Raw genomic sequence first — 16908 nt, 5'->3', positions numbered from 1 at the left:
CCCCTCCTTTGCAGGAGCACTGTGAACTGGTATCTCCCAAAGGTAAGGGGCTGTGGGAACTCCCTAACCACACACCACTCCCAGGAATTCCACAGGCAAACTTGAGGAAGAAGGAGCACTTTACCGCCCAAGCAGTATCTTCAAATGCCAATCCCAAGGACTTCATACTTCTTCCCATTCAGATACTGAACTACTTAAGAGAACGTGAATTTCCAGAGCTCCAAGAGAACGTTACCTTTGAGATGTAGGTCAGCTGCAAAGATCCAACGGCTCCTGCCCCAACTGCCAGGTTCTGAAAGACACATGGGTTTCATTGTAAGAAGAGGCTATGTGAAGCAGCAGACACAGCCCTCAGAGACAGACCAACATTCTAGTTCTGTTAATGCCACTTACTGGCTTTGCACCATTGGCACGTCGTTTACCCATCTTTTTGCTCACTTTGCTCCCCTGTAAATATGTGGTAATTCTTACTGTGGATGGGTGGCAAGATCCGGGACCATGCTACCAACAGAGAGGTGTTCTAGGCTACTGATGAAGGTGTGAGTGTAACCATTTGATAATGAGTAAGTTCCTGACCCACCCAGCCCCAGTTTCTCCTTGTGTTAAAATGGAAAATAAAAGCACAGGATCTCCTTCACAAGGCAGTTGTAACAAAGAGTTAATACACTAGAAAGCACTTGAAACTGTGCTCTCTCAACAAATGTTTGCTATAATATTTTTTCTGTCCTGCTTGCTCTGATCCTTTTTGCTCTGGCTTGACCCTTTTTTATACCACTTCAAATTCTTTTCATAATAAATAAGGGGCAGATTCACACAAAACAGAACTTTTAAAATGTAGTTACTCCAGCTATTTCATAAGGCAGTTTAAGCACAAACTAAGTAAGGACTGAACACTATAAAAACACCAGGTATTGTCTAGAAAAACAGCAAGAAATATACAGGTACCTTGTCTGGCAATTTTCTACTTTGGCATAGTCTCTTTGGTTTTGTTATTTCCTTAGTGTCAGAAATGAGTCAATGAAGATACAGAGATAGTAACTGTGACACTGGTTTGTAGTAAGAAATATGGATTTGGTCTTCCTCCTTGTTGCTGGCACACAGCTCTAAAAACCTTGGAGCTTCCTAAGTGATGAGAGTGACCAAGGTGTCTTTTGCTCATCAATGTGACATCCTTTGGAATGTCTGCCAGCCATCTAAGGACAAGGGTTGGTCACTATGGGAACCAAGCATGCAGTTACACACTTCGAACTTTGAGTCCCCATCCATTCTGTGCCACACACATTCAGAGCCAGCGACTTAAATCAACTATGCCTATAGAATGAAGCCTCCAACCCTCCCCCCAAAAGATGGGGCTCAGAAGTTCCTGGGTTGGTGAACAGGAATACTTCCACATGCATGATGCCAGATCCCAAACTCCACCAGGACAAATACCTTTGTTCGGTTCCCTTCCATATGTATCTTTCATCTGCTGTCCCTGAGTTACATCCTTTTCTGATAAAGCAAATCTAGTACACAAAACATTTCTTTCAGCTCTGTGAGCTGCTCTAGTAATGGAACCCTCTTAAGGGTGGAGGGTGGGATGTGGGGACCTCTGATCCGTAGCCAATTTTCAAAAGCACCAGAGGGTGCCCAGAGGATTGTCTCCTGGATCAAACCCTTAACCTGTCAGATCTGTTTCTATCTCCAAGTAGAAAGTGTCAGAATTGAGCTGAATTGTAGAACAGCCCCGCTGTGTAGGAGAAATGCTTGTTGTGGGAGAAAAGTTCACACAGAGTCAGAATCGCTAGCAATGTAACAAAGAAATGGCCATGACTAGAAATCACAACCTTGGAAAATCCATTCTCTGTGCATCTGAGAATCTATTCAACACTCTTGGTCACTTCTTAAATTGTTGCTTTAAGTCTCAAAAAATAGTTTGAGGCCACTATTACCTGGGGTATCTCAAAATGATAAATAGAGGTGAATCTCCGATAAAGGAAATTTAGTAAATGTCCTGAAGTTTAATAGTGAACTGACCCGATCATTCCAAGAGACTGCCCTTAATGTATTCTATGGCAGGGGAAAAGTCATTTTAGGTCTAACTATCTAAAGTAACATACGACACTTGAAGCAACGCAGTGTAATTTAAAGGCTTGTACTGTTGGAATCTAGCTGTGACTTTATTGTCCATGAGCGGGCAAGTTCCTTTACCTATAAAACAGGGTAATAAGGCCTGTTTCATAGGCTTGTTGCAAGAATTACATGAAAATGTACGGACAGCGCCAAACACATGGTGGTTCCTATTCCCCACCCACAACACTAATGACAATATGCAAGTGCCAAATCTCAGGGCTGGTCTTGCACAACTCATGCTCTTCACCCCAAACCACAGCTCAGAGGCCTCAAGAGCCCTATCCCGAACTCTGAGTGATCAAGTGGGATTGGGGGAGGCATTCATATACTAACCCACACGTAATGACAGACAGGAGTTGATCAGATTTCAACTACTTCATTCTCTCCATCCCTCCACCATTCCAGGAGACTCCACCCTCCATCCCCTGACCCCCTTCATTTCTCCAGCTTCAGGAGGAAAGATACAGGAAAATATGACTAATGTCTGAAAGTTCTGCCCACCTTCCTTACCACCCAGAGGAAATGAATGACAGGAGAAAACAGCCCCAGGATCACTGAGCCTTGATCTGAAGTGACGGATCATTCCAATTGCACGTGTCACTCCAGTTACTGGACCCAGGAGATTAATGCACCTATGAGATTAATGTTGACAGCTAGAGTTCAGCCCCAGCAGACACTTCCTGGTCAAGGAGGAAGGTGCCAACATGTCTGAGCTGAGGCCTTGGCAACCAGATGTCAAGGGGATGAGAGCCAAGAAACAGCACGTGGGGCGAGGCGGCCGCAGACCAGTAGCAGCACAGCATCCTCCAGGGGCAGCCCTGTCCACCTCAGCAGCCTGCCCCAACCTCCCCTTCCTCCAAATTCATCTGTACTAGTCCTTCTCCATCTCTGATGCACATCCCAATCTCCTGGAGAGCTCATTTTTTTTATTTTTTATTTTTATTTTTTTATTACATAAGTTTATTTTTACATCATTTTGTACATTTTTTTTTCCATCTCGATTGTAATCCCCGCGGGTTTCCCATCACCAAATCACCCATGTGCCATCACCATAATCCCGTGCATTTCCTGGAGAGCTCATTTTTAAAGGGCCAGGTTTCAAGCCTCATTTGAAAAAGTATTTTGAATGATGTAGAATGTGGTCAGAATATGTACGTTTTTTTAAGTCCCCAAGGGTTCAATGAATAGGTCTAGGTTTGAGAACAATTGGTCAGTGACAAAATCTTGCCCTGGATTATGTATTGGCACATACTTTTCTGTAAGTTTAAGTCTCTTTTTAGTAGAGTTTAAGCATAGTGAGCATATAAATAGAATTTTTGTTCTACACAGGAGACTCCTCAATTTTTAAATGAAACCCTATTTGCAAGGTGGTAAAGTTCCCAAACCAGCCCATAAAAGCCGGAAGACCAACACAGCTCTCATCCACCATCAGCATACAAAATTTCTTTGGGAAGACGGATGTGTTCATATTTCACACTTGGGTGTCACTCAAGTTTACATTCCCTGACCTGGGACAGATAAGAGGAGCAGGAAAGAACCAAGTTTCAACTAAAAGGAGATCAAAAACTTGGGGAGAGGAATTGAGGACTGTGCTAGGGAGGACAGGAAGCACCTGAACAGATGGCAAATAGAGACTGACTGGTGGGGAAGTCGCTTATGTGAAGGTCCTGAGGAGAGTTTTAAGCAAACTAATTAATAACCATGTTCAGCCCCAGGGTTTTAACGGGGCTGGGTAGGACATCGGCACTTTTGAAGTGTGTCAGAGACTGCACTGTGCTGGAGAGCTGAGGCCCACTGCTGCAGAGACTGATGCCTCCCGCCCACTGAGCCAGAGACACAGCAGTTGTATGGGGAGTGAGAGGACTCACCAGAGGCGGTGGGGGGAGCAGAACAGGCAGATCTACTGAAAAACACTGCTGAAGGGAACAGCCTGCAAGTCAGGAGAAGTTCACTGACCCTCCTGAACTGGCAGTAAACAGAGGAGAGGAAGAGAAAAGCTTGGTAGTGGGCAGGGAGCAGGAAAGGAGATTCTAGCACCACTCATGACTGGCAGCAATCACGCATGAGGATGTAAGGAGCAACGTGTATACTTCTGCAACTTCTAAATTCTCAGAAACAAAGAAGGATATAAGGCAGATTACTGTCAAGTGACTGATGGTTTTGTGAAGACACTGTTAATGCTTTGTTTTTTTGCTTAGATGTTCTCAAAGGAGTCCTCACTCCATGAGTAGAAAGCATAGAGGTTATTATTTTGCATTACCAAAGAAGAAAGTAAGATAATCACACAGATGTGGGGTGCCTCCCATGGTAAACCTTGTGTGTGTGTGTGTGTGTGTGTGTGCGTGTGAAGAGCTGGGGCACAGGCCAGAAGTATGGGAGTGAGAGGATTCACCAGAGACAGAGTGGGGAGCAGAACAAGCAGATCTACTGAAATACACTGTTGAGGGGAGCAGCCTTCGAGACAGGAGAGCTCCACTGAGCTCTGTGGGTCAGCTCCCTGGCCAGAGCAGCGACAGCTCTGAGACTTCACCCAAAGGCCACTAGGGAGACCCTACAAGCAACATTATTTCTTGTTGAAGCACAAAAATTAACCCATGTGTCTCATGTCTTTTCTCATCTTCTAGCGGGTGTAAGGAGCACAGAAATGACCAGAAGACCCAAGCAGAGATTTATAAATTCACAGAAAGTCAGTATCGGAAGATACTGTTGATGATTCATCATTGACCCCAAAAGTACCATAAGGCCCAACTTTGGAAAAGAGCTTTCTCAAGAGAGTCAAATGAAGACAGAGACATCAATCTGGTATTTTGGCAAAGCACAGTTGAGAAAGGAGAAGGAAGTTATATACAATTAGAGTCTCTAATGTACCAGGCCTGCTATTAAATGCTCTTGCATACCTGTCGCTTGATCCTAGCAATCCCATTTTGCAGATGGAGACACTAAGGGTCAAGCAGGTAAAGCAACTTGCTCAAGATCACGCAGGCAGTCAGTCGTCGGGGTAATGTTCTCACCTAACCCTTCCTGGATCTCAAATCTCATGCACTTTCTTTTACTTTGTGCCTCTTCCCATGAGACAAGACTTGCTCATTACCTAAGCGTTGATTATCAATGAAAGGTAAATACAAGAGCAGGACCAACAGGATAACACCAGAAGAAGTCCTATATAGTTGCCCAAGCTGGGTGGGGCAGGAACTAGTTAAACTGGATCTTGGTAGCCAAACTCCAAATGACCAGGGATTTAGAGAATGGAAAAAGAAGGACAGATGCCGGTATTGCCTTCCTTTTCTGTCTCCCTCCCAGGTGCCTAGCAGACAGCAAGAATGTGACAGACAGAAAAGAATTTGCCTAGGCAGAGTGATGTGACAGGAATGGAGGGGAGGGACACAGTTCCCTCTGCCCCACATTCCACTGCCCTCACCCTTGCGTGAGAGTAACCAAAGGGAAAGTCACCTAGCTCGTCCCAGCATTAGGTGACCTGGACAGTGTTTCTAACTGCTGTTGTGGTATCAAATGCATCTACCTTTACCCTGTAGCTCCAGCTTCTAACACTAACTTAAGGAAACACCTCAGGTTAACGTGTGGAAGAGCCATGGCCACTCTCCCCATACTCCAGTTCAAAACATGCATTTGAATTGGCCTTCCTAAGAAGCCAATTCTGTGTCATAAACTGCCATGCTATTGTCCTATTATGTGGACGTCTTTCCTGTTGACATACGCCAGCACCAGCTTTGCCAGGGTGGACTTCATGACCTGACAGTCTCTGGCCACCACTGCCAGCTCTTTACTTCCCTCTTCCAATGCTGGTGCTAGTGAACCAAAGATGTGATCAAAGACCTGGATTCGGGCCCTTCCTGGTGGCGCAGTGGGTTAAAGCACAGCACTAAGGAAGCTATGATCACTTCCACATGAGTTCGATCCCTGCCTGCCCAGGTGACCCACATGGCACGGCCCAGCCGCTGCTCCCCTCAGCAGTGTATTTCGATGATCTGCCTGTTCTGCTCCCCACTTTGTTTCTGGTGAATCCTCTCATGGCCCCTGCACCTCTGGCCTGTACCCCCAGTTCTATATGCACAAATAAATAAATCTTAAAAAAAAAAAGACCTGGATCCTAGATCATCCCCTGGATATAACCATGGTCCAAAACTCCATCTCTGGGGGCACTTAAGTGATTCTAAAACCTTAAACTCTGTAAATAAACTCTTCAACCCTCTCCCAGAGCTGGCCTCAAACTCTAGCATCACTTCCCCTCTGCCTTTTAATTGGCCCCATTCCCAGCGTCCCTACCTCCGTCAGCCTCTCCATGTTCCCTCCCCAGTTAACCAGCTACTGTTTTACTTCACCCTCCATCAGCCAGCAACTCTGTCATTTTCTTCTTTCATGAGGCCTTTAATTCTGTCCCTGGCTCTCCCCACCACATTACTACAGTCAACAGGGGAGGAAGCTCCAGGACAAATTCCTACCTGTCACCTCCAACTCCAGCCATCCCCACTCACTTGTCACTGCCAGACAAATTTTCCTAACAAATAACATCTCTGTAGCACCTCAGAACTGATTAAAGCACTTTCATGAGTATTATTTAATCTCCACAGAAAGTATGTCAGAGATAAGAGAATTCTTGTCATCACACAAATTTGACAGATGAAGACAGGAAGTGAAAAAAAAAAGGTTTTTTTCTCTAAATAATGTCATTCATCGGCCTCCTTGGTGACACAAAGGGTTAACTGTCAGCACTATCAAGCTATCACCAGCCACTGTAATATAAGTTCAATCCCCGGTCAAGGAGGTGACCCACATGGCATAGCAGGCCTCTCCTGTCTGGTCCACTGCTCCCCTCAGCATTGTATTTAGTAGATCCACCTGTCCTGCTTCCCATTCTGTGTCTGGTGAATCTTCTTTTACCCCCCCCCCCAGTCTCTGGCTACACCCCAGTTCTTGTATGCATAATAAAAATTAAAATATTTTAAAATAAATAAATAACAGATTCATCAAAGTATTCTGTGCTTAGTTGACTTAACTAATAAAAATACATTCTGAAGCAAAAGGTAACAGGCAGTCTCTCTCAGATAATAGAGATTTATATTTAATAATAAAGCAGCATTCTTTTCTATATAAAATATGAGTATTATATAGACTTATATAGTAGATATATTAAACAAATACTGAAGATTAAAATCTTAAGCAAAACATAACACTCTAACCAAAGACAATTTTTAAAACTTAGAACAATTATATCACAATGAAACCTCTGCTGGGTTTTCTAGCTTCTTCCTCTTTAGCTGCTTGGATTTTAAAACTCAGTAAAACACACTGTTATTAACAAAACTGTCCCAAAGTGCTTCTTAATTTTTCTTTTTTCTAAGTTAGACAAAATAGATCTTGTTGAATGGTAAAATTTTCTAAAATAATAAAATCACTGCCGAAAACATATAAAACTAATTTGTGCGTTTAGCATTTTATGTTCTTCCAAAGGCCACATATAGGGAGGGGTAGGCCAAACCGGGGAGGCAGCACCATGGACTAGAGTGGACGACAGGCGGCCTGGCAGGTGGCTAAGGTGTAGTCATGACTGAAGGAGAAGATCCTGTAGCTCTGAAACACAACACTGTACATCAGTGTTACCTCAACAAAAAGAATTTTTAATTCCAAAAACACTAAAAAAATTCTAAAATGTTTTCACTCTAAAAACATTAATAAGGTAACAGATTACCCTTAGCAGCGTTTGCATTCTAATAAAAGTACAGGTCTGTTACTGGACCTGTCCTTGAGGGGTTCTTGGGGTTCTTTTCCCAAAAGGATTTTGTGTAACACTGGTCAAATGCAGGGAAGAAGTGCCACTTAATGCTTGACTTCCACAGACAGCATGTGTCTACATGGTGTACGGTCACCAGAGCAGTTATAAAAAAAGTCAAGAACTGAAAACACTTTGCCCAAACAACTGCTGAAGATCCAAAAATTATGATGTTTGTATGTGCGGAGAAGCACTCTGACAGACACCCAAGAAACTGGTAATCTCGCTATTCCTGGCTATGGGAACATGTATGAGGGGTTTAGGATGGGGGGGGCGAATTGTTACTGTATTAACTGTCCCATATTTTGAATTTTGTACAATGTGCACAATAGTTCATTTTAAAAGAAAGCTACTAGTTCATGGCATTCTGACATGCTGAAGTATATGATGCAAATTTTTTTTAAAAAAATACTAATTTTTACTTAGCCTTTAAAACAACACTATCACCCATCAAACATTATCAGTTAATAAAATTTTCTACCACTCTTCTGTATCCTTTTACTAAAATGCAGTCAAATATCTATTCTGTTATGGGTATAGCAAAAGTTCAAAGCGAAGAATTGTTTTCCGCTTTTTTTTTTTTTAATAAGGTACAAAATGAAGGGCTTTTATTCAAGTCTCAGAGTTACTAGGAAAGAAGCAATCTTTTTCAGATATTATGAACCATAATTCACATTATGGCCCTTGGAAAGTGAAAGCATCTGACAATTTTTGGGCAAAAGAGAAAACAGAGAATAAATCTGACAAGAACAACCTGGCACAATATGTTTTCATGCTTCTGTTTATCCTTTGTTCAAGGGCTATATAATTTAGTCTTGCAATTTACTCAGCCAAGTGGGCATTAGAGGGTTGGAACACAAGCACTGCTGTACAAGTAAAACATAGTAACTCTGTAGGTCATAGTAATAAAGTAGAGCAGCTTAATTAAGTAGTTCCATCTCTTCTGTCATAGCAGGGACCAACATCAAATTAAAATACAAGTGGTGGTACCATAATATCATGGCAGCGTTTTAAGGGAAATCCAGCCAATGTTTGTTTCTATTCAAGAATTATTTGTGTGCTTGATATTATCAGCATATTGGCTTTTAAATGCATTAGTCAAATCAGTGGTCATCATCAATAACAGACATTTTCCATTTATAGGAGTCCTTTTTGCTAATGGGCTTCATCCTATACTAGTGTAGCATCATCACTGTCTGTATTAAAAAACCTAATTCCTTACCTCGCCACAGTGATTCTAAATTGTAAACCACTGCAGGCTAGATCTGGTCAACACACGCTCATCCCAACATGCACCGGTAACTACCCCGCCAGCAGATACATGGTTACTGGCCTCTGGCTGCCTTTTGGCTGGTTCACAGTAACTTCAATAGCTGGTATGTCCAATGGCTGCCTGAAGGCCATGGGGTCACTGTACCCACATCTGTAAAAACAGAACCAGTGACTACTACCCAGGAACAGGCAGACGTCCAGGTCCCTAGGAACAACTTCCTTTTGCCATTTCTGCCTCAACCCACCTCTGTCTGGCTTCCTTGCCTCCTGTCCTGCTTTCTAGCACTGTTGACAATCTCCAGAGGAGATTTAATAAATCCAGGTATCTCCTTAATAAAGGCCTTTCCACCAATCCTTATCTCAGAGTCTTCTAGGGAACCAACCTTACACACCCTCCAGCCATTACAGCTTATCTTCCCTAGTGCCTCCACCCAGGATGACTACTATTTCCCCACTCTCAGAGCACCTCCTGCTCCCCAAGTGGTGGGACAGGGTGTACATAACCATTCAGATAATGTAAGTGAAACAATTCAAACCCCATACAGTGCTCTACCGAAGAGGCCCTCAGTTCTCCCAGCCACATTTTTACTTAACCATCTATCTCCACACCTAGGTGTAAGCCCTACGAAGGTAAAGACTTGTTCACTGCTGCAGCCTCAGCATCTAGAATGGCGTCCAATACACAGAGCATGTCTAGCAAATGTTCTGACCTCCAGGAACTCGCTCTATCCTGAGCCTATCAGGAAATGAAGAGCTAAACACCATGTTAAGGATCACCTGCAGTGTCTAAAGTCCACAGAGATGAATCATCTGTCTAACATAGAAAAGAAATGAGTGGCAGACCCAGAGTCTGACTCTTGATCTCTTGTCTCCCAGGCTTGAGCAATTTCCAGCTGAGGCTCTTCTTTCAGGCCCAGCATCTTCTCCAGCGGGCAGGAACAGAATACTACAACAACCCTTTCTCTATTAGCCAAAACACTGGCACCTGGGTCACCGAACTTTAAAGTACTGTCTTGCCATAAAGATGAGCCGGGGATGTTATCAGGATAGTTTTGTATGTGCTTTTTATCTCCAAACTAATTCAGAAGCATCCTGGTAGCAAAGAAGCTTAAGTTCACCTTCCACATGGCCCACAGCGTCCACACGGCCCTGAGCAGACAGGTGCAGGAGGAAGAAACAGGACAGATTCTGGGGTCAGGGAGACCTGGCTCCAGCACCACACATGGCACCTGTGCTGCCTTGAACATCATCATGGAGCCGCTCTGCACCTTGCCAGAGTACTGCAGGCATCCTAACAGACCTGGTGCCGAGGGTTACTGAGAGAACTAAAGAGATACTACATGGAAAGCATTTTACATCATGGCTGGTGTGAGGCCATGACATAGGAAGTATAACCTGCAGTTAGTAATAGCAGTAATAGCAATAGTCAAAACAGACTCCATAAACACCAACTAAGTAGATTAAATAGGCAAAGATCAGAGACCCAGAAAAAGAAAAACACCTGCTTATTAATGCTGATGAAGAAACTGAGATGTCCTATCAGGTGTCTCTTCCCTAAGAAAGATGTTTTGTGACAGGACACAGTTCCCATTACTGCTCCCCGAGGACAGATCCAGATCCCCCAGTTTGCTCTGGGAGACCACCTCTGGTGCATCTTCTGATTCCTAGGGCTCTGCTTTGCCCCCTACACAGAGATTCTGTGCAGCTGAGAGCCAATCTCCAAAACCGGGAGAGTGGGTGGGGCCCTCCAAATTTCAGAGAGGCCCCTCTTCTGATAGCCTCTTTCCCTGTCCCTTTCTTAAAATAATCTTTTTTGGGACTCTCCTTGGTGGCACAACAAATAGATTAAAGCACTGTATTATGAAGCTCTCCAAAGCCACTGCAGCACGAGTTCGATCCCCGGCCAGGGAGTTGACCCACATGGCTTGGCAGACGTCTCCTGACCCACCCGCTACTCCCCTCAACAGTGTATTTCAGTAGATCTGCTTGTTCTGCTCCTTCCTCTGTCTCTGGGAATCCTCTCACCCACCACACCTCTGACCTGTATCCCAGCTCCATAGCATAAATAAATAAATCTTTAAAAAATAATAATAATAATCTTTTTGACTTTACATTGCATTGTAACATTATAAAGTTTCAGGTGTGCATCCTTAAAAATTAACACAAATATATACTACATTATATTTTCATCACTAACAGTTCAATTCTGTACTGTCCTTCATCATACAATTGATGCCTCTAACCTAATCTACCCACCCACTTTCTCCTTTCCCTTCTGGTAACCACCATCTGGTCTAGAGACTGCAAGTTTGCTTTTATTTTGTTTTGCTTATTCATTTGTTTAGTTTCTTTATATACCACATATAAGTGAAATCATTCAGTATTTGTCTTTCTCTGCTTGACCTGTATTTCACTAAGCAGAAAAACCTCTAGGTTGACCCATGTTGCTGTGAGTATCAGGATTCTACCTTTTATCAGAGCTGTGAAACACTCCATTTTATATAGAGACCATCTCTTTCTCATCTGTCATTGGGCACATTGGCTTTTTCTAATACCTGGCTACTGTGAATAATGCTGCTATGAACATGGTGGGGCACATATTTCTTCAAATTAGTGTTTTTCTTCAAGCAAAGAATATGAATAAACAGGACAATGACATTGTAGAAAATGTCCATTTTTAATTTTTTGAAAATCTCTATACTACATTCCATAATGGTGCAGCACTATGAAGATCTCTGCAGCCACTGCAGGATGAGCTTGATCTCCAGCCAGGGAGCTGACCCACATGGCGCGGCAGACCTCTCCTGACCCGCCCACTGCTCCCCTCAGCAGTGTACTTCATCTATCTGCCTGTTCTGCTCCCTACTCTGTCTCTGGTGAAATCGCTCACCTCCCACACCTTTGGCCTGTACCCCAGTTCTTGGATGATTAAATAAATCTTAAAAAAACTGATAACCCCACCAACAGTGTACAAGGGTCCCCTTCTCTCCACATCCTCTCCAACACTGGTTGTTTCTTGCCTTTTTTTAGATGATAGTTCCTGGTCCTCTTTAGTTTGCTTATTCACTCGTTACATTTATCAAATGCTGGAGATACCATAAACATTTCCTGACCACTGGGACCTCCCAACCCAAAATTCTCTGGCTTCTCCTTCTTAATCAGAGACTTTCTTTCCTCCCAAGCAACATTAAGATGACAGTCTGTTATCAGCAGTAATAGCAGGGAAATTGGAATCACCCTGCCTAAGTTAGACTCCTGGCTCTGCCACTTTCTTATTATGTAACCATGGGCAAATTTCTTGCCCTGTCTACCTCACCCACTTCACCTTTAGAATGAGGACAATAATACCTGCCAATTAAAATGGTTATCAAGATGATTTGAAAACCCAACTAAGTATTTACAACAGTGTGCAGCACACAGCAACAAATGTTCATTAATAGCATTTTACAACTTACAAAAATATTCACTCTCAAGCCTACAATGGCTGTTTGACCATTAACACAATGAAAAGCTAAGCCAATAACTGAAGAAATGAACATTCGGAATTACTGTCATGTCACAGCAAGACATGGTATCGTCAACCCAGCTGAAATCTCTGCTTCCAGGGAAAATGAAAGAATCTCCAGAGGAGGCCACAAGTTCCCAGACTCAAAAAAGACTGTAACACAAAAAGCACCCTGAGAGCTCAGTTGGCAAGAAACATGGGAGGCTGCCCTGGGCACATCCTGCTCCAGACTCTGCTCCAGAGAAGCAACTCCAGGAGCAGCACTGAAAGTTAGGAAGGGTTTAGGGGGACAAAGGGATCGTCAAATTAGGGCAGGAAAGAACAAAGGAAATCCTGACGTGATGACCAGCAACATTCAAGATTTTCAATAGGAAAAATTGCTTTACTTAAAATAAATCAATTTTAAAATTTTTAAACATTGAAAAAGAAAAAGGATGAAGAAAACAAAAAAAAAAATTTTTATCAATCGGGAAAAAGTTAATGAAAAAGACCTGAGATGGTGATACCGTGGTCACATGTGGCCTTTCACAAACAGCAGCCCCAGTCTGTGACCCATGGTAGGAAGAGCCCAACTCTCGGGGCAGGTAGCTGGCAACAGCTACAGGAGTCCCTCACAAGTAGATGTTAGCTCAAGAATGGCCCTGATAGAAAGCATAGTGCTGAGCAGGTAAATAAGAACAAAAATTCATTCAAATGACCTGAGTATGTCATACAGCAGGTGAGTGGGGAAAAAAAGACCCAAAGATCCTAAGTCACCAGGGACTCACCCCTGCCATTCCAGAAAACAAGTCTCCTGACAACAATGGCTTTACCGAAGTTTCCTTCAACACTGGGAGGAGTATTTCAAGGGCTACTGCCTTACACAATGGGATCCACTGACCCAGTTGTGGCCATCTATGCAGAACAAAAGCAGGTAAAGTGCCACACCACAGGCAACCTCAGGACCCCACCATTAATAAGGCTCCAGGTTTAGCTAAACATTCCAGGCTCAGAGAAGGATTTCATGTCCACATGGAGGGTTTGTTCTGCAGACTCAGGACTTTAAATGAAAGTAATCAACAGAGAGTTTATCAGGAAAGTAAAGTGAAACTTGGGGCACAGTTCTATTTAGGGTTAAGTCTTTCCTGGAAAAGGTGATTAGCAGCAGCTGACCTGAGTACGTCTTCTATGTCTATAAAGTTTTTTCTCACCCATCAAAATGAGAGGACAAAGGTCAAAGGTATTCAGAGGATCACTTTTTCCACTTACCACATTGTAGCACAACTCCACGATTCTAACACTCAGACTTTCCCCTTCACAAGTCTCTGAACCACAGCCAGCTGTCAGTCCCACCTCTCTCTCCACCACAATGACCATGACCCATAATCTAGCCTTTCAGAAACTGATCTTACCTTTTAGTGGTCACACCCGTGTTTGGGGCTCATCACACCAAACCACTCTAAAGCAGTGGGAGGAAAAGAGCCAACAGCATTCACAGTGCCAGGGGGAAACCATCAGGGGGTAGATTAACTTTTTTCCAGACCACAGACAACTCCAGAGATCCCCAGACACAGCAATAAAACGTGGTGGGGGGCTTAGTGGTGGTGGGGGGTTTAGGTCTGTGCTTGACAAAATGCCAGCAATGCCCTATTTCTGACTGCATCTCTGCCAAAGTCAATTCCATTGTTTAATGTTCCCTTTTTTTGTTCATCTATAGCATGAGGAAAAGTAGCAAAAGCAAAAGTAGGTGACCTCCGAGGTCACCTCCAATCCAGGGTTTTGAATCTCAGGTGCAAAGAACAACGAAGTCCAACATGTGTCCAGCAGGGAGAACCAGGTCACATTCTCTGCTGAGGAGGGCCCCAGACTGGAAGAGCAGGACTGGCCACGAAGCCACAGCCCTAACGAGAGCTGAGAGGAAGCAAGCTTGGCCTGGAGTCTAGATCCAGCCTAGGCAGCCTCTGCCTAACTTTTGCAAGTATTAAATTCTTGAGTGTGAGAAAAGACAGCAGCTCCCCAGAGCAAGGAGAGATGAACTTCTTTCTCTTCAATCTAAGATTTGGAATGGTTTCGTGTGTGTGTGTGTGTGTGTGTGTGTGTGTGTGTGTGTGTGTGTGTGTGTAAGTTTTCCCTGGTTTCAAATGTGTGTGTGTTTTTTCCCCACTTTACTGACCAGAAGGTTGGTGCTGCCCATGCCAGATGGGGTGTGGAGCAGTGTGTGTGTATTTTCCTGCCAGACGGTGATAGGCAGTCAGTTGCCCTGCCATCTTCCACAGAATTACTCACCTGGGGGTTGTCCATGTACCAGAGAAGGCAGTTGGCCTGGGTATCCAGAATAAAGTATCTCCGCAGAAACTTGCCGCTGTTCTCATGCTCCTCGATGTCCAGAAACCCACAGATGCGGTTCTGCCGATCCACATAAGGCATTCCTGGGCTCTCTCACATCACCCTGCAGGGCAGGAAGAGACAGTGCTGGTGAGGAGGAGGGAGAAGCAGGACTGCCTTTGATCTGCAGTTCCCCAGCTCTGGCTTTTGTGCCCCCTGCAAGGAGATGGGCTGGTTGTGTCTCTTATCAGCTTCCCTCCCTGAGCACCAAATTTTCCACCTCAGTCAGACCCTGGAAACCTCAAGTGATCCTGTTCTTTCTTAGAAAAATATTTATTTATTTATGCATACAAGAACTGAGGTACAGGCCAGAGATGTGGGGGGTAAGAAGATTCACCAAAGACACAGTGGGGAACAGAACAGGCAGACTGGCTGAAAATACACTGCTGAGGGGCGCAGCTGGGCTATGTGGATCAGCTCCCTGGCCGGCGATCAAACTTGGGCTGCAGTGGCTGCTGACAGCTTCATAGGGCGGCCCTTTAACCCACTGAGTCAACAGGGAGGGCCCTCAAGTGATCCTTTTCTATGGTCATCAAAGTCCACAAACGTATCCAGCTAACTTTCCTGAAGTTCTTTTATGTGTCGGGCAGGGGAGAAGACAACTTTCCACACATCCTACACAGAGGATATAAGACTAGACTTTGGGGCAGAGACCTGAGTTCATATTCCAGTTCTAGCTACTTACTGCATAATTACAAATCTGCTTGTGCTTCAGTTTCTGCATCTGCAAGATGGGGATAATAACAGTACCTACACTTCAGAAGATTTTGGTGAGGATTATGTGCTTGGCACACATTAAGCACTTCATAAACACTGGATATTATGGTTTCTCTTTACAAAAGCCTTGTAAAGTAGGTCATAACCCAATTTTATACATAAATAAACTATTTCAGAAAGGATTTGTTTCAATTCAAATATCTGGAAGAAACTCTGCTAAGAATTCAATCATATATACTGGTCCCTCTAGATGGGTAAAGGAACCAAGGAATTAAGTCAGAAGGGTTCAAGAGGTTGTGTGGCTACATTATATCCCTTGGTTCTAGCCCCACTTACTTGTTATTATAATCCAGAGGCAACTTGTAATTCAAACAATGAGGGCTGAGAAGAAAGCCCATGCCTTGAACATTTTCAATGATTGCGGAACAGTCTCTGGTGATATAGGGACAAGCCACACCTTCGGGCCAGTCTCCCTGCTCCTTGTGATTTCCTTCAGTGTCTCTCAAGAGCCAAAAGAAGGGCAGGAGCTCTAGTGTCCTCCCCAAGGTGTTTGAATACCTTCCAGAACCAGTCATACCCAACCTGGACGCACAACATGGAAGAAGTGGGGCAGGGAACCCTCATGGTCAGAAAACACCGATGGCGTTCACATTTTCCAAGACAGACTCCTCCCACTCAGGCCTCAGTCCACAGCCACACAAAGCCATGAGCCTGCTGACTTAGGGCCTACTGACTGCCCTGGGCCGGCAGATAAGCCACACCCATAGCCTTCCAGACTTGACTTCCAGAGGAGTCAAGTCTCACAAGATAGTCCTAAGGATGGTGACAGTGGTGTGGTCAGGTCTCTCAGAGCCCCACAAGGGCCTTTACAGTGTTAACAGGCTGCCCTCTTCCCCTCCCACCCTACTCCCCACACACACTCAAGAAATCAGTGAACAGTGATGATGAGTCGTTGGTTTCAGTAAGGGCCACGCCAAGATCCCAGTGAGCATAAGAGGACTCAGTGAGAAAGGAGACTGATCGGAGGTCATGACTATACACTGGGTAATGATGGGAGACAGAGTAAAGCAAGGTCAAACATAAAACAGCACAGTGAAAAAGAAAGTAAAAGGATAAAGAGTGGAAAGAGGTTTGTAAAAATGGCACAGCA

The 16908-nt window shown here is 44.1% G+C and overlaps 1 protein-coding gene across 3 annotated transcripts in view; it reads right to left on the bottom strand.

Annotated features, from left to right (window-relative positions):
* The window catches only part of PLEKHA2 (pleckstrin homology domain containing, family A (phosphoinositide binding specific) member 2), a 55132-nt gene that overhangs the window by 28880 nt on the left and 9344 nt on the right, over positions 1-16908 (bottom strand). For all 3 annotated transcript variants that reach the window (XM_012724734.1, XM_012724735.1, XM_004682259.2), the window contains 2 exons: positions 14943-15105; positions 236-292 (listed from right to left, as the gene is read on the bottom strand). In XM_012724734.1, the coding sequence (XP_012580188.1) occupies positions 236-292; positions 14943-15083 (198 nt within the window). In that variant the 5' untranslated portion in view covers positions 15084-15105. The remainder of the gene's footprint in view (positions 1-235; positions 293-14942; positions 15106-16908) is intronic.

This window comes from Condylura cristata, unplaced genomic scaffold, assembly GCF_000260355.1.
Source record: "Condylura cristata isolate star-nosed mole 26May11 unplaced genomic scaffold, ConCri1.0 scaffold00014, whole genome shotgun sequence".
NCBI classification, from domain to species: Eukaryota; Metazoa; Chordata; class Mammalia; order Eulipotyphla; family Talpidae; genus Condylura; species Condylura cristata.
This window is presented reverse-complemented; position numbering and strand designations above follow the sequence as displayed.